Here is a 14,894-nt window from a genome sequence, read left to right as displayed (position 1 = left end):
ATAATCAATAATGACTCATTCATAATGGATCCTCTCCTAGTCCACACATCCAGCACACAAATCTAATTTTGCCAAATTCATACATAAATAAATAAGGCAACATTACTTCAAAGGGAACACTGATGTGAGAGACATTCCATGCCGATGACATAAACCCTTGAAAATAAATAAAAATGAATGAAATGACTCCAGACTGTAATAGAAGTTTCCCAGAAGTCAGTGCAGGTAACAGCTGGACCAAATGACCAAATCATCTTGTAGCCTGTAGAAGACTGAGAAACTCTTTCTGGGTCGCTCACTAGTTGTACACTATAGTGGCAAAAGATAACAGAGAGGAGAGGAGAGGGGCAGCTTAGTCCTTCACTCTAACTTTTCCTGGACTCCTTTATGAAAAGAACAGCCTGGCATATGCTGTCGCCTAGCCAGGATTACAGTAAGCACCTGTTCACGCACAGTACGCTTCATTTTGTACAGTGTAGATAAAGTTTTTGGTCCAGTGAAAAGCACTAACAGAATTTTCAAGAGCTTATATATACATGCATGCACAGCAGCCTGCGAGAGACAGACAGGCAGTCGGAGACGCCAAAGGGAACACAAAACAGAAGGTAACGTCTACCAAATACTGTGAAATAAACAAACCACTAGGTTAAAAATAATTGAAAGAATCTTTACTTGTACCTGAGGACAAGGTCAAGCTGTTAGGAGGTTTTAAAGTAAGTAGGAACTATCCAGATTTCTCCAAAATCTGCACAAATGAACTTCTAGAGAATAAATAATGCAGATTATTTAATGTAAGAGAATTAATATAAGAGAAATGTCATGTTTACAAAAGGGAAAACAGAGGAAAACCCTTTTAGAGCAACGATGATATAGAAAGATGTTAACCTAAATCCTGTGCCTGTTTTTGTGATCGTGTAGGAAAAGAGAGAGGGGGAAAAAAGTGAAATCGTGCACCACTAAGTGTGACCAATCAAATTCATTTGAGTGCATGTGTAAATTCGACAACAGCAGAAGCAAGAACCAGTACTTCTGCAAGCCTATACATTAGGATGGTATGTTAGTTTGATCCTCAACCCATTTTATATAAAGGCAGAGAGGCTTTGTCGGCTAAGTCCGAGGAGCACTGGGCTGGCACTGTTCACGCAACACAGATCAGAGCCTGCTGCTGCCTTCAAAGCAAGGGTGAATGATGCAGAGTCAGTCTGTTTGTGAGGGGAAGAGAGACTACACAGTTCCTGCTGGACAGAGTAAGTACAGCTGTTGGCAGAAGACAAGCAGTCACGGGCAGCACACAAGCTCACACATGTATGCAAACACACTCTGCAAGCTGTGCTTTGATTTTACCAAAGCTGAGCCCATGATGCACTTTAGTCCGATTTGTTGTTTTCATGCTGACTAAAGAGCGCTCTTGACTTGCCTGCTAAAGAAAGTAAAACATGCAGAGAAGAGCAGTAAAGAGAACGGGTATATTATCAGAATCAGCTTAAGCATAAATAGGAAAAGTGTTAAATTAAATATTCCAAAGTTAACAACACTATGTACAATATAAGCAAGATATTACAAGTGAAAAATAGTCCAGATGTCATAAGGAGGAGATGTAAAGTTTAATTGCAGTAGGTAGGAATGCTTTCCTGTGCTGTTCTGCGGTACATCGTGGTAGAATGAGTCTTTTGCTGACCGTGCTACTGTGGCTTTCCAGGAGAGGGTGTAAACTAAGAAGCTTGGAAAGAAAAGCGTCTGGACTTCTTTAAGTTGCTTGAAAACGTTTCACCTCTCATCCGAGAAGCTTCTTCAGTTCTAGGGTCAAATGGTGACACCAACTGTCTGCCATCTATAATCCAGTTTTGAGATCCCTTCACAGACGCCTTAACACCCACTCACATCCTGGGCCATCTGACCTCAGGAAATCACATGATAGGGTGGGGCCAGGTTTCACAATGGGCTCACCCAAAACCCTGTCTGATTGTGACCTACACCCGTTTTCACACCTTGGGTCATGTGATTAGGTAGAGGATCATTAGGGGGTCCATTGTCCCCCTTGGGGGGGATACTCCCACAGGGCTTAAATCTGGGACTCTCCATCATTTGACCTTAGAACTGAAGAAGCTTCTCGGATGAGAGGTGAAACGTCTTCAAGCAACTTAAAGACGTCCAGACGCTTTTCTTTCCAAGCTCCTTAGACTACGATGACCTGGATGACTGAGAACCTTCACAGAGAAGATGTAATAGATCGTTAAATACTGTCCGTAACTTGGACAGCATCCTCCTTTCTGAAACCGCTGTCAGAGAGTCGAGCTCCACACCCACAGCATCACTGACCTTGTAGGTCAGTTTATTGAGTCTGTTGCTATCCATTGCACCACAGCGCAGACAATGGCACTGGCCACCACAGACTCATAAAACTTCCTGAGCATCATCCGGCATATATCAAAGGACCTCAGTAGTCTCTGAGAATACAGATGGCTTTGGCCCTTCTTCTAGAGGGTTTCTGTGTTTTTAATGAAGTCCGAGGGTTTTTTTTGTCAATGTGATCACCGCGGTAACAGTATATGAAGTTTCATGAATGCAGCTTTTGCATGTGTGCTTCTGTGTGTGTGACAGAATATCAATTATTTAAAGTTACTGCCATCAGCCTCATATAAAATTCAACAGAAAGACTTAAATTAGGAGCTGTAATTTTTTTAAAAGCAAGAAACTAGAGTGCACAGTGCAAGAATGAGGCCTCCTTTTCTTTCTAACTCTACGCAGGAAAAGCAACTGGTACTCTCGCTAACTGGTTTTATGAATGGAAAAAAATAGCACACTGCCTGACACTTGACATGCAACCTTTCTCTCAAAAAGTATTTAAAAAAATACCCCCAGAACTCAAGCAGAGCACTGGCCTCATGAGTCATTGCTCGTGTTTTTTTTTTCTCAAAGTGCTTTTGGTGAAAGTAAAACTGAGACACAAAGCATTGCATGATGCTCCTGACTTAAAAGACTCCACATTCAGATACTACCTTTGCCTGAAAGAGAGATGAGATAAGGGAGGGTATAAGCAGAAAGCTTGAGAAAGGAAGAATCATATTTTCGTTTATGAACATATGGAACTTCATATGACGATGTAAAGCATTTTATAATCTCTGCATTGGTGTCTCGGTTACTGAAGGTACAAGAAAAGAATGGAATTAGATGTGGTGGGACTTGCAAACAGAAGATCTGAATATTACAATAAAAGATCATTACTTGGATATATTACAACCCTGAGCAGAAGCGAGGTCTGAAGTAATGATGGAAGGCTGTGTGGGAGAGAAGTGGAGGAGGCGAGGAAAGGAATGAAAAAGGACAGAACGAGTGGGAGACTGCAGTTGAGTGATAGGCTTCGCTCTTATCAGATGGGGGATTTGCAGAAGACACAGAGACGAACCCACAGCTTATTTTTATGACCTGCAATCCTCCTTCATCCACCCAACCCCCCCTGTGCTTCATAAGCCCGGGGCGACGTGGGTGGGATGTAGTGATTTATACCTATGTGCATGTGTGTGTCATATGTATATGAATGTGCATGTGTTAGAACACAAGACGAACGTACTGGAATTCCTGGTAATTGACTTGACACTAGTAACCGATGCCATTCACATATGTGCACAAATACTCAGCTGATCTTTCTGGATAATTTTCCTGTTAACCACTTTAAATGAACGAACGTGATCTCTGTCACGGTGCAAAATAAGGCAGCGTAGTTTCACTCAAGACCTTAACTCAAATTAACTCAAGAAAATAAATGGCAAACTGAAAAGTTTGATTGGCTTCATTAAAGCTGAAACAACCGCGGCACGTACTTCCACATTTCCTGTGTTAACGTAATGGCCCAGGCCATGTCGGTGTGTCTTCAAAGCGACTCCACAGATGTACGTGACATTTTACAACAATCAATAACTTGGCGTGATGGAGTGTATTACGACTCTCAAAAAGGTCGAGAGCCTTTGATGAGATCGATCAGCATGGTCTGGCTGTAAAACAGGTAATTGCCTCGCTGTGCACCCTTCTTGATTGTCTTTGCCATAAAACTCTTAGAAATGGATCCCGATATCTGGCCCTTATAATACAGTGTACAGTAGGCTTTTTATATAAATTCACAGTAAGTGGAGGATTAACTCTTTATTAGCCATATCAGCAACTTTGTGAGGGTATTTCAGGCACACAGGCACCAGCATCTGGTCTGTTTATTGCACATACTTGCTCAATTTGATCACAAGTGGGATGGAACATAAATGCCACTCCACTGCAACATATATGTTTAAGGGGGAAAATTAGTACATCTGTTTAAATTCAATTTGCTAATATCAGGGATTAAATACTTTCCATACAGTTTGACTCCTATATAAGTCTCACTACACTGCCAATGCTTTAAATTGAAATTAGGAATTATTAATGCCTTAAACACACTGTAAAGCTACTCAGTGGGTTAGATCGGACCCTATGGTGGGCCAGTTTTTGCTTACTGGCTGTGCACAACTGATTTATGGGTCTGTTATCTCTCTCTTACATGGAGAATTAATTTTGGAATACGCTGTTGCTTGCACACCTGTGAAAGATAATTGGATTTTGACGGAAGATTTGGACGTTCAGCAGATGATAAACAAGCATAAATGGTTAAAAACTTACTGTAAGGCTCAGCATGAATGTGCAAATATTTATTACTTATGGTACAAAAACCGAAAGTATACAGTATTAAATGACCAATTTGAGAGAACTCAAGTTCATAAGCACTCCTTTTGGTCCAGTTTGTATCACTTTGTTTTCAAGCAAGCGCTCTGAAAACAGCCTAAAACATTTCCTGGCTTCGAGATGTTGGCATTTAATATACATAATCTGCATGTTTTGTGGACAGCGTCTTAACTGTTGGCTTTAGAGCAAAGGTTCTAACATTTCTGACGAGCACGCGAGTAAAAATGTACACGTCGGCCAAAGATACGGAGAATCTCTGCTGCGAATAAAAACGGCCAAGCAATGACGCAATGAAGAATAACTGGACTTTCCAATATTTCGAATGTTTGCTATCTTAAGACTTTTTGAAAATATGTCTTAAAACTATGCCAAAAAAATGCAGTTTACTGAATAGTTTTCTGATGCATGAAGTCTAAATAACACACAGTTTTACTCCAAATCTTTGTCCCACAAGGAGGTCGGCTAGGAGGAAAACACCCTGATGAGTGCAGCCACACAAACCTTGGACTGCGACCCGGCCAGTCATTCAACCAGCAAAATTTCCCCCCTTTTTGCTGACAGCTTCTCCATCTTTAGCCTGTGGCACTATGTGGATTATGATTGATCGACAGTTGCTTGTAAAGCCAGTGGAGTTAAAAATTTGATCTGCAAACATGCTACAAGTCAATCTTGGACTTTACCCTGGTTTTCTCTGCTGCGTCACACTTATTTAACAAATAGTTTATTGGTTGTTGTCATTTTGGCTTCTTTTACTGATTTTTAACTATTACCAAGGTACTAATTCTTGACCACTGCCTTATTTGGCATTGGACGGTATAATCAGCTGATGATGGCTAATAAAGAAGAGTTAAAATAAAAGAAAAATGATTATTTAGTAGTGCTGTCAGCATTAATCTTGTAAAAATGACGTAAACTCCATAACCGCATTAACGCCACAAATCTCCGTTAGCGAGTTAATGCGGATCGCCCCTTACGTGGGGCTGCACGGCGCTAAGCCATTAACGAGCTAACCGCGCCAAAGCGTTAACGAGCTAACCGCGCTAATGCATTGATGCTGTGCAGCCCCACGCACGGGGAGCTCTGCGTTAACTCGCTGACTCGATTTGTGGCATTAATGTGTTTATGGCGTTAACGTCATTTTAACAAGATTAATGCTGACAGCACTATAATTTAGGGTTTTTTTTTTATTTATTTGTATACAGTGACACAGAATGAGGATGCTTTATTTTTATCACATTTGCAAGGCAGACAAAAGTGTTACCAATGTTTACCACTAGTCAATTGCTCTAAACCCCTAGTTCTAAAGTAACGTTTCACATATAAAAATGTTGGTTCATGTTGTTACTCTGTGCAACACTGAAATACACTCATATATCCCAGCGTTAAGGAAGGCAAAGCTACTTATCAGCCTGTTTCTTGTGATTGCAAACACAAATGCTGCCATGAAAGAGATTGTTATTTTGTCCTTGTGTAACTAGCATTTTACAAAAAGCATAGGGATATCTATGTTTTTCAAACTCGTCCTGTTTTTCTGTGGAAGTTTACCTAACAGACTCTTTAAGCAGTGCCGGCTGATTTAGCAGCACAGGCACTGCCAATCTAAGCTTACAGTCTTTAACTCTGACCAACTGCCAATTAAGCTGCTCCGAGAAGCGACCGTAAGGTCTCAGCCTCAAGACCAGAGTAGCCTACATTTTGCAGGGTGTACTCCACCCAAGCCTCAGATCTATAATTTGATGACTGAAGGGTTTTTTTGTCCCTCTAAGTATGTCATGTCCTCTCTTTCTGGATCTCACTCCAGTTCCCCTCAATCCCACATTTACATTCACTTTCTTCAATCTGTTTCTCTTTGCCTTCACTCTGCCGTTTCTCTCAGTACACACTGCATGTTTTAAGATGCATACTGCACTGTCTGTTGAAGTTCTCTTCCTCATCTACATGATTATATAAGATTTACGCTTGAGTCTGCGAGGAAACGCTAGGTCGTTATGCTTCCATCGATTGCGAGTGTGCTCAACGAAAATAAAGAATCACTGCTCAGTGATCTGGCTGCTATTGCAGCCTGCACTGGCAGAGGTCACTGGGTTCACTTTGGGCACGGAGAGAAATGTCTCACTTTAATGTCAGACTGATACTGGTAATAATGATTGAAGCATTTTGATTCTAGTCTTAATGCAAGAATTACTGAGGGACAAGCCATTAAAAGCAACATGGACGGAGCCTCAGTAAGTATCACTGTTGTTTAGTCAGTCGCTGGTATGATTCTGTAAACTTGTCTATGCAGTACAAGGTTGTCATAATAGTCCCTAATAGTCCAAGATCTGATGTCCCAATGTTGGTGTTGTTCCTACATCATGATAATAATCGTGGTCTGGAATCAGCATTGCAACTGGCCAGTGAAGTTGCCATACTATTATGTTAGCATTAGCCAAAGGGTTAGCTAGCAAACCAAAATGAGTTACCTAAATTTGGCTGACAGCAAACCTAACTTGATAATATATGTATGTCTTGTATATAGTATTAACAAAGACAACATTTATTATGCTTACTATATGTTTTTAACAGTACAAGCACAACAACTGCAAATAGTTGTTCATGCCATAAAAAGTAGATCTTTGCAAAAAACCTAAACCCTAGGGCTGGGCCATATCACGGTAATACTGTTATAATGTTGGGCAATGATAAGAAAATGAAATATCGCGATAGAATATGAGTAAAACGCGCATGCGCAGTGCCTTTGTTTTCATATGCAAATGACGGAAAAGGCATGGCGGCTATGGAGAATGAGTAGGGCAAAAGCAGATCATTGAATGAATGATACAGATGAACCAGAATTGGTTTGTAAAAATGGTGCAGCTTCAGTGATGTGGAACTGCTTTGGTTTTTGTCTGTCATATAGCCACCAAAGCACATTATTTTGTACATGGCGCTCAAAAATCTGTCAAAAAATGTTTTAGTTACGACTTTGCATTATGTCTACCATAGTCAGGAGCCACTTGGAGTAATACGTACTGTGCTTCAACCTAATATTACCGTATTGTGTGTGTATAAGGATCCCAAAATGGCACCTGTTAAGAGACATGCGTATGAAGCGGATTTTAAACTCAGTCGTGCAGTAGAACATGGGAATAGAGCAGCTGTGACAGAATTCAGAATTAATGAATCAATGGTATGGAAGTGGAGGAAGCAAGAAGAATGAGTTGAGTATGGTTTGATGGTTTGACTAATCTGACTGTTTTGTTTCACTTAATGCGCCAGAAAAATACGTATTTGACTTATTTATTTGGCACACTGCAGTTTCATGTTGCTAAGCACCTCTTTTTAACTTTTGTGGATATTATACATGGTTATGCTGAGGATATTTCCGCCCATTTTCACTGGAAATGCCTTTTGGTTAAACTGTCAGCAAGGAATTTGCATTTGCACTGTAAAATTTTTATATAGCTTTAATGCACATAAAAAACAGCTGCTTGTTTAGGTGAAATAAAATTGATGGGGGGGTTTTTTGCGCTGATAAAGTTGTCGAGTTGTAAAGTATTTTGTTTCACATCAATTATATCGTCAGTTATATTGTTATCGCAAATTTTCAAATATATATCATGATAAATATTTTTGGCCATATTGCCCTACCGTACTAAACCCTATAGTTTATTGATATTATGACTAAAGATGCCAGTCCTATGACCAATGTAGTTGACTGCAGACTGGGAATATGGCTCTAATGCAAGATGTTTTGACAGTTATTGGACCTTCTTCCAACATACATCTGGTTGCTTTTACGCCAATTGAGTTTCACAGTGCAGCTCTGTACAATAATAGTATTGCGCAGGGCCAGTAACTTCATTTAGCATCACTCAAAAGACTATATGAATTAATGCCTTTTATAATATACCATCATCCCAGTTTTATTTTTTGTCTTGCCAGTAAGGCTTGCCCCAAAGCGCCTTAATGTATTTGAAAGCGGTTAATCAGAAGATATGATGGGTTGCAACATAATCTGATTTGTTGGCTCATATTGCTAGTGATGCAAGTGTCACATCACTGGCCATATGGAATACAGAAGACTCTATTCAGCAATCTGCCAAATTAGAAATTGGCTGCACATCTTAATGACAGACATGCTGTATGTATGACATTACATGGAATAGAGTCATTTAAGCATGAAATAACACTTATTGGTCAATATTTGTAGAAGTCAAACTGGATAATGATTTGCATTTTGCACAACTTGTAATGTAGAACATGCAATACTCACTGCAAACTCAGAGCACTGCAACCCCAGTTCTATAATTGTCTGAATGAATGAATGAACAGAAGTTTAAAATCCCAACTTTACTCACGCACTCTTACATTATTAACAGCAAACCCAGGAAAATAACTATATACATGAGAAAGATTGCTGTTCTTTGACAGACCTACACTTCAAGTTTACTCATTTTGACAATGAGTGGATTTTTAGGTTGCAAACTAATGGTTGTATTGCACATTAAATAAGGATAATTGTATATAATAATTAGAGCAGGGCGATATGACCAAAATATTTATCACAATATGCATTTGAAAATTTGCAATAACGATATAACTGACGATATATATATGACACTAGACAAAATACTTTACAACTCGACTACTTTATTAGTGCAAAAAAAACCCCATCAATGTATTTTTACTTAAACAAGCAGCTGTTTTTGATGTGCATTAAAGTAAGGGGCAGTGTCGATTTTCAGAAAAATCAAAGGATTGATTTTAAGTGTGCCGTATTTTGAAAAAAAAATAAAAATACGGTAATAACGACGGCCTGCTAGCATGCTCTAGCAAAAATAGTGATTTGTTGTGTATCTGACAGATGAAAGCTAAACCAGTTGCACACCACTGAAGTTGCAGCATTTTTACAAACCAATTCTGGTTCATCTGTTTCATTCAACGATCCGCTTTCGCCCTTCTCATTCTCCATCGCCGCCATGCTTTTTCCGCCATGTGCATACGTAAACAAAGGCACTGCGCGTGCGCATTTTACCCATATTCTATCGCGATATTTCATTTTCTTATTGTTGCCCAACATTATACCGGTATTACCGTGAACGGTATGATATGGCCCAGCCCTAATAATGATATATTACAAAAAACTATATATTTAGATAGGCGTAGGTAACTTATTATAGATCAGTGCACAGTTACACATATATTATTGCAACGAGGGACTGTGTATTACATAGCTCTATTTATTTACATATAGTGTATATGTATATATTAGACTGTATAACCAAGAACAGACATATAATGAGTTAAATAGGGAATGAATAAGCATTTGCTTCCACCCACTCATTTTCAAACAGGAAATGGTTGATATTTTATAGGATTTCAGTCTATTGAGTTTGACTGACATGGTTTTTTCACATTAATATGATGGCTTTCTTTTATTTAATGTTTCTTGGGCTTTTTTATCTTTATTTACATTAGTTACATGTTCAAAACTAAGATCTCATCCTTTCAACTTTCATGCTCATTTAGACAGATAAAGATATGGAACAGTTCCTGACTTCTATATCTAGGGAAATCTTTAGTTATGAGCAACTTGCCTTGATCACAAATGACCTAATATTTTCACAGTTACGTTTTCGAGTAATCAGCTGTTGCACCATGATGCCTTACTTCAAACACTTGATCCAATCCAAAATTCAAAATGGAAACAAAGGAGTATTAATACATATTCTTGATCTGATAGTCAACTGATTGTGCTATTTATATAAAGGATAGGGAACAACTAAATATAACTATGAGGAGTGTTATTGTACTGCCATGCCTTATGAGGTTTTCTCTGCAGTTAGGTGAAAATCTTGACGGATGCTCGAACAGCTGAGCAGCTGAATATGTCTCATCTTTGACCAGTTGCAACATTTTCGAGATTAGAGTCTAAGTCGTGGCACAAGAAACCTCGGAGAGTGACTCAGCGGCTGAGCTGTGATCCACAGCAACAGTGTGGGACTCAGAGATGGAGCACCATCTGCTCACTGAAAATAATCACGCGGAGATGAACACTGAGTATTTTCGAGGACCAGTGAGAATATTATCCGTTCAGGTGAGGCGAATTAAACACCAGGGCTGGATGTGGATGTAAATGTGTTGATGAAACTCAAATCACTTTCAATCCAAATAGTCCACCAGCTTTATACATAATGTACAAGCTTAAATAGTTATCCAGATCGTAAAGACGTTAGTCTTTCTCTAAGTCAGACTCTTAGTCAGTGACCAAGCTGTTCAGGTAGCCCATCGATCACTTTAGTGTTGGTTCAGTAAAAGAATCTGCTACCTTTTGTTTTCCTTCACTGACTAACTAGGGCACCACAGTGCACCCACAGACACACACTCACACACACAAATCCCCAAAATAGGTATTCAGAATCAACTAGGATGGGCAGCTGTTTGGCAATATTTCAACATGGAACGGGCTGGCATGGATTCAAGCTATGCATGCAGGAACAAATTAATTAATTGACATGTTTGCATTGGGCTGAGAGTAAAAAGGTATAGAAATAGAACATAAAAAGAAAGGTCAGGGAAATTGATAAATGAATCAATCAGCTTTAAGGAGCTGTACATAGAAATTTATAAAAGAGTGTTGAAAGGAGGAAACTGCTAAATGGTAAAAATATATCACTTTCAATGTCAGATTGATTTCAGGTTATTAATGTATTTGAGTGCACATGATTTTGTGCTTTTGGGCATATTTTTCAAAGTCTCAAAAAGCAAAGAAAAGCGTAACTTTCACCTTTGAACTGTCCGACAGTATTCACAATGCATTTTGTTGTTTTCCCAGAACCTTCTTTTTCCATACTTTCTCTTCATAATAGGCTCTCATAAAAGTTTCTTGAGGGCATAACCTATTTCTGTCTCCATCATGAATACTGTATGAACTGCATTTGCTGCTATATAAACAACCAAGCAGCCCAACTTCACTCTGAGCCAACTTTCCAGCCTGATACAACACAGCTATAGGAAAATACATTGGCAGGCATCCAACCAACCGTAACAACGGGTTTGAATACAATCCATTTTGACAACATTCCTTACTGTCTGACTGGCAGGGAAGGCAATATCCAGGAGAAGGTATGGGGTTTATATCGGCTGTTTAAAAAGTGCGCACGTGCAAGCGCAAGGCTGCTGCATTTTATCAAATAATTTTCACTTAAGTGGTGTAAGTGTGTGTGAGCGTGTGTGTTCCTACAAGTGGATGTGGTGGACAGCAGACCCCAAAGGCACCAGGTGTCAGAGAGAGAAACAGCTGAGAGAGAGACAGCTGCTTGTGCTGTTTGTGTATCAGAGGTGCTCCCAATACTGGACTGTCAGCCTAATGATTGTCAGATTCGATTAAAGAGGTATGCTATAAAGGCTGAATAGGATAAAAAGAAAACATTTAATCATGAATGTGTTAAGTCTGTTTAAGATACAGATTAAAACAGATCTTCCTATAGAGTGGAACACATAAGGAATTATTATCACTGGAGTAAGGACACTCCAGTTATCTGAAATGACAGATCAAAAACTGATTAAAAAAATGTTTGCCACAGACACCTAAATCTTAATGCATGGCTGATATCAAGGAGGCTTAAAGCCCTCTAGGGCCTATAAATAGTGTTTACATTATTTCCATGGTGAGGGATAAGGCTGGCAGGCCAATCCTTGTTTGTTGTGATGATGCCATCATATCAGGGAGGCTCTACGCTATAGAGTGCAACCTATTGCCCATACATGCATCTATGGCCTAGCCTATGAGTGCATAAGATGATGAGAGAGGTTCGCTAATATCCCCATCTACTGGCTTCCCGTGTTTCTCTCTATTTGAAGACATGGAAAATAAATTTTACAAAAGGATCGAGTCACATCTGGTGGGGTTTGTGATGGATAGTGTGTGTATAGCATCAAAACACTCCTTCAGCCCGAGGAGACCACGGTCTAGTTCTATCACATCCACACCTTGTTGTAGCCTAGGCTGCTTGGTCCAACCCAAAATGGGGTCACTGCATAATAATCAAATCCCATATTTCAGGAGGTATGATTGGTGGTTGTCATTAAAAAAGGTGCGACATGACAACTGAGTGGTTGACTACAATGTGGTAAATAACTACAAAACTGTGAGCATCTCTCCAGCACGTCCGACGCGCACTCTGCATCTCGCCCATCACTGCTTTTTGTCATATTTGGCAACAATGTGGCAGACCACCAGTGAACACGCCGATAGCTCAGGGTCTCCTAGAGGGAGACTCGCCCCTTCTCTGACTTACCGGATTTGAAAAACGCCGCTATGTCTGCCGCGTCCTTCCCAGCCTCATCTAGCCCCTCTCCTGCGCTCATGGCTGCGCTCGCTTGTGCGGAAATAGCGATAGATATCCTCAAAGTGTTAGGTTGCTGCAAGAACTATTATATCAGCAAAAGCGGGTCCTGATGCCGATCATTGAAGCAGATCCGCTCATATAGTCGGTGCTCTCTTCATTAAGCGAGAGACCTTCTCCTCCATTTTGGCCGAGAAGGGAAAATCCTGGCGACCGATCGGCGGCGCTCCCGAGTTGGGGACGTGAGGCCGACAGCCGGGGAGGAGGAGGAGGAGGAAGGGGGTGATAATGAGAGAAGGCGGAGGTAAAAGAGGAGGGGAATAGGAGGACTGAGGAACGAGGGCTATTCCGATTCGAGGGGTGGGTGGGGGTGGGATATCCTGGGATTCCGTTTCGGGGGGTTTTGGTGCAGTGTGCGCCACCCAAATTTAGTGTGCGCCACAGCACATCAGCAGTCCCAGGCGTCACTTAATGCGGTGCTGATGCGGGTTGCGTGGGAGTCATACCATAGAAATTTATGCTTTAATTGCTTCAAGCTCAGATATTACATCAGATGTGATATGGAGAGGCACAGATGTCCATGTCGGCACAGTGAAGTTGTATTCACATATCTGACTTTCTCATATAGTCCAGGCCTTTCTAACGAAATTCTTACGAAGGAAAACACGATTTCACATGTCCACGAGGGTCACTGAGTTCTGGTGTTGCATCATTTAGTTCCCGGTTTGCTTTTAGCTGCTGCGAGGTGTCGCGTGTCTTCTCTCAGTGATGCCAATCCACCCACGCTTTTAGTTATAACAGGGTGAAAACGACCGTGGCAGAGAATGACATCATCATCCTCTCTTCATCTCCTCTGTGATGAAGAGGATGCTACGGCATGAGGTCATTTGCCCCACAAATCTAACCCAGTTCAACAGGACAGCTGCAGCTCAGTCCTGGAAGAACGGGACGCTGCTGCCATCTAGGGGTTGTCGTCACATATTGCCTCGGGACGTCAGCAGCGCTGCACGGTGGAGATGTTTGCGAATAGAAATTGACTCCGCAACTTCATTACCTCCAGCAGTTGGCGCTGTTTGTAAAAGTAAGCATATTGACTAAGCCAGTGACTCTCACCCAGGAGTCCAGGAACTAAACGGGGTGCTTTTACACTTTCAGTAGAACAATTAGGTCACCTACTTGGACATATAAATAAAAAGAAAGGAAGGAAAGAAAATCTAGTTAAGTAGAAATAAAAAGGTATGGAAGGTAATAGCATTAAAAACGGCTTCCTAAACATTTAAAATTGAATAGAAGCTCAAAGTAGTGAATTAACTAGTAGTAAGTGTGTCATCAAATGACTTGAAGTCGATAACAAGAATCTTATACATCAGGCAGGTCATCTGGGGTAACTTTTATAGCCTGCAAGGTCAAGGTGGCCTATTAGCTGAAGAACCACCCATGTTAGCAAGTTATCTGTGATAGTAGGCCAGAGAATGGTTGGAGAAGGTGGGAGAGATGAAAGTTGTGAAATTAACCATAACTGATAAATGTTTAACTGAATACAACAGCTGAGAATAAACAGTATAAGGTCAACAAATTAAGAAATGGTTCAAGTAGCTGAAAGCTAAGAGGCTATATAGTTAAATTCAGTACAGTGCAAATGTGTTGAGCCACCACTCATTTCTTTACATTTTCCTCGAAAGATAGAAAATAGGTGCAGAAATTTATTGAGTCGTGTGCAACTATACATGGCAATACTTTAAATGATACAGAGTTTGTATAATCTATCTATCTATCTATCTATCTATCTATCTATCTATCTATCTATCTATCTATCTATCTATCTATCTATCTATCTATCTATCTATCTATCTA

At 40.3% G+C, this 14,894-nt stretch overlaps 1 protein-coding gene across 4 annotated transcripts in view; it reads right to left on the bottom strand.

Moving 5' to 3' along the window:
• Positions 1-13,331, bottom strand: part of triob (trio Rho guanine nucleotide exchange factor b) — a 108,925-nt gene extending 95,594 nt beyond the window's left edge. For 2 of the 4 annotated variants that reach the window (XM_005743129.1, XM_013913375.1), the window contains exon 1: positions 12,993-13,329. In XM_005743129.1, coding sequence (XP_005743186.1) covers positions 12,993-13,062 — 70 coding nt within the window. In that variant the 5' untranslated portion in view covers positions 13,063-13,329. Of the gene's footprint in view, positions 1-12,992 lie in introns of all 4 variants that reach the window. The other 2 variants (XM_013913380.1, XM_013913379.1) reach the window with 2 other exon arrangements.
• Between the last annotated feature and the right edge of the window lie 1,563 nt (positions 13,332-14,894).

The sequence above is a fragment of the Pundamilia nyererei genome, unplaced genomic scaffold (genome assembly GCF_000239375.1).
Source record: "Pundamilia nyererei isolate P.nyererei 1_Seehausen unplaced genomic scaffold, PunNye1.0 scaffold00128, whole genome shotgun sequence".
NCBI classification, from domain to species: Eukaryota; Metazoa; Chordata; class Actinopteri; order Cichliformes; family Cichlidae; genus Pundamilia; species Pundamilia nyererei.
Note: the sequence above shows the minus strand (reverse complement) of the source record. Positions and strands in the feature narration are given on the sequence as shown.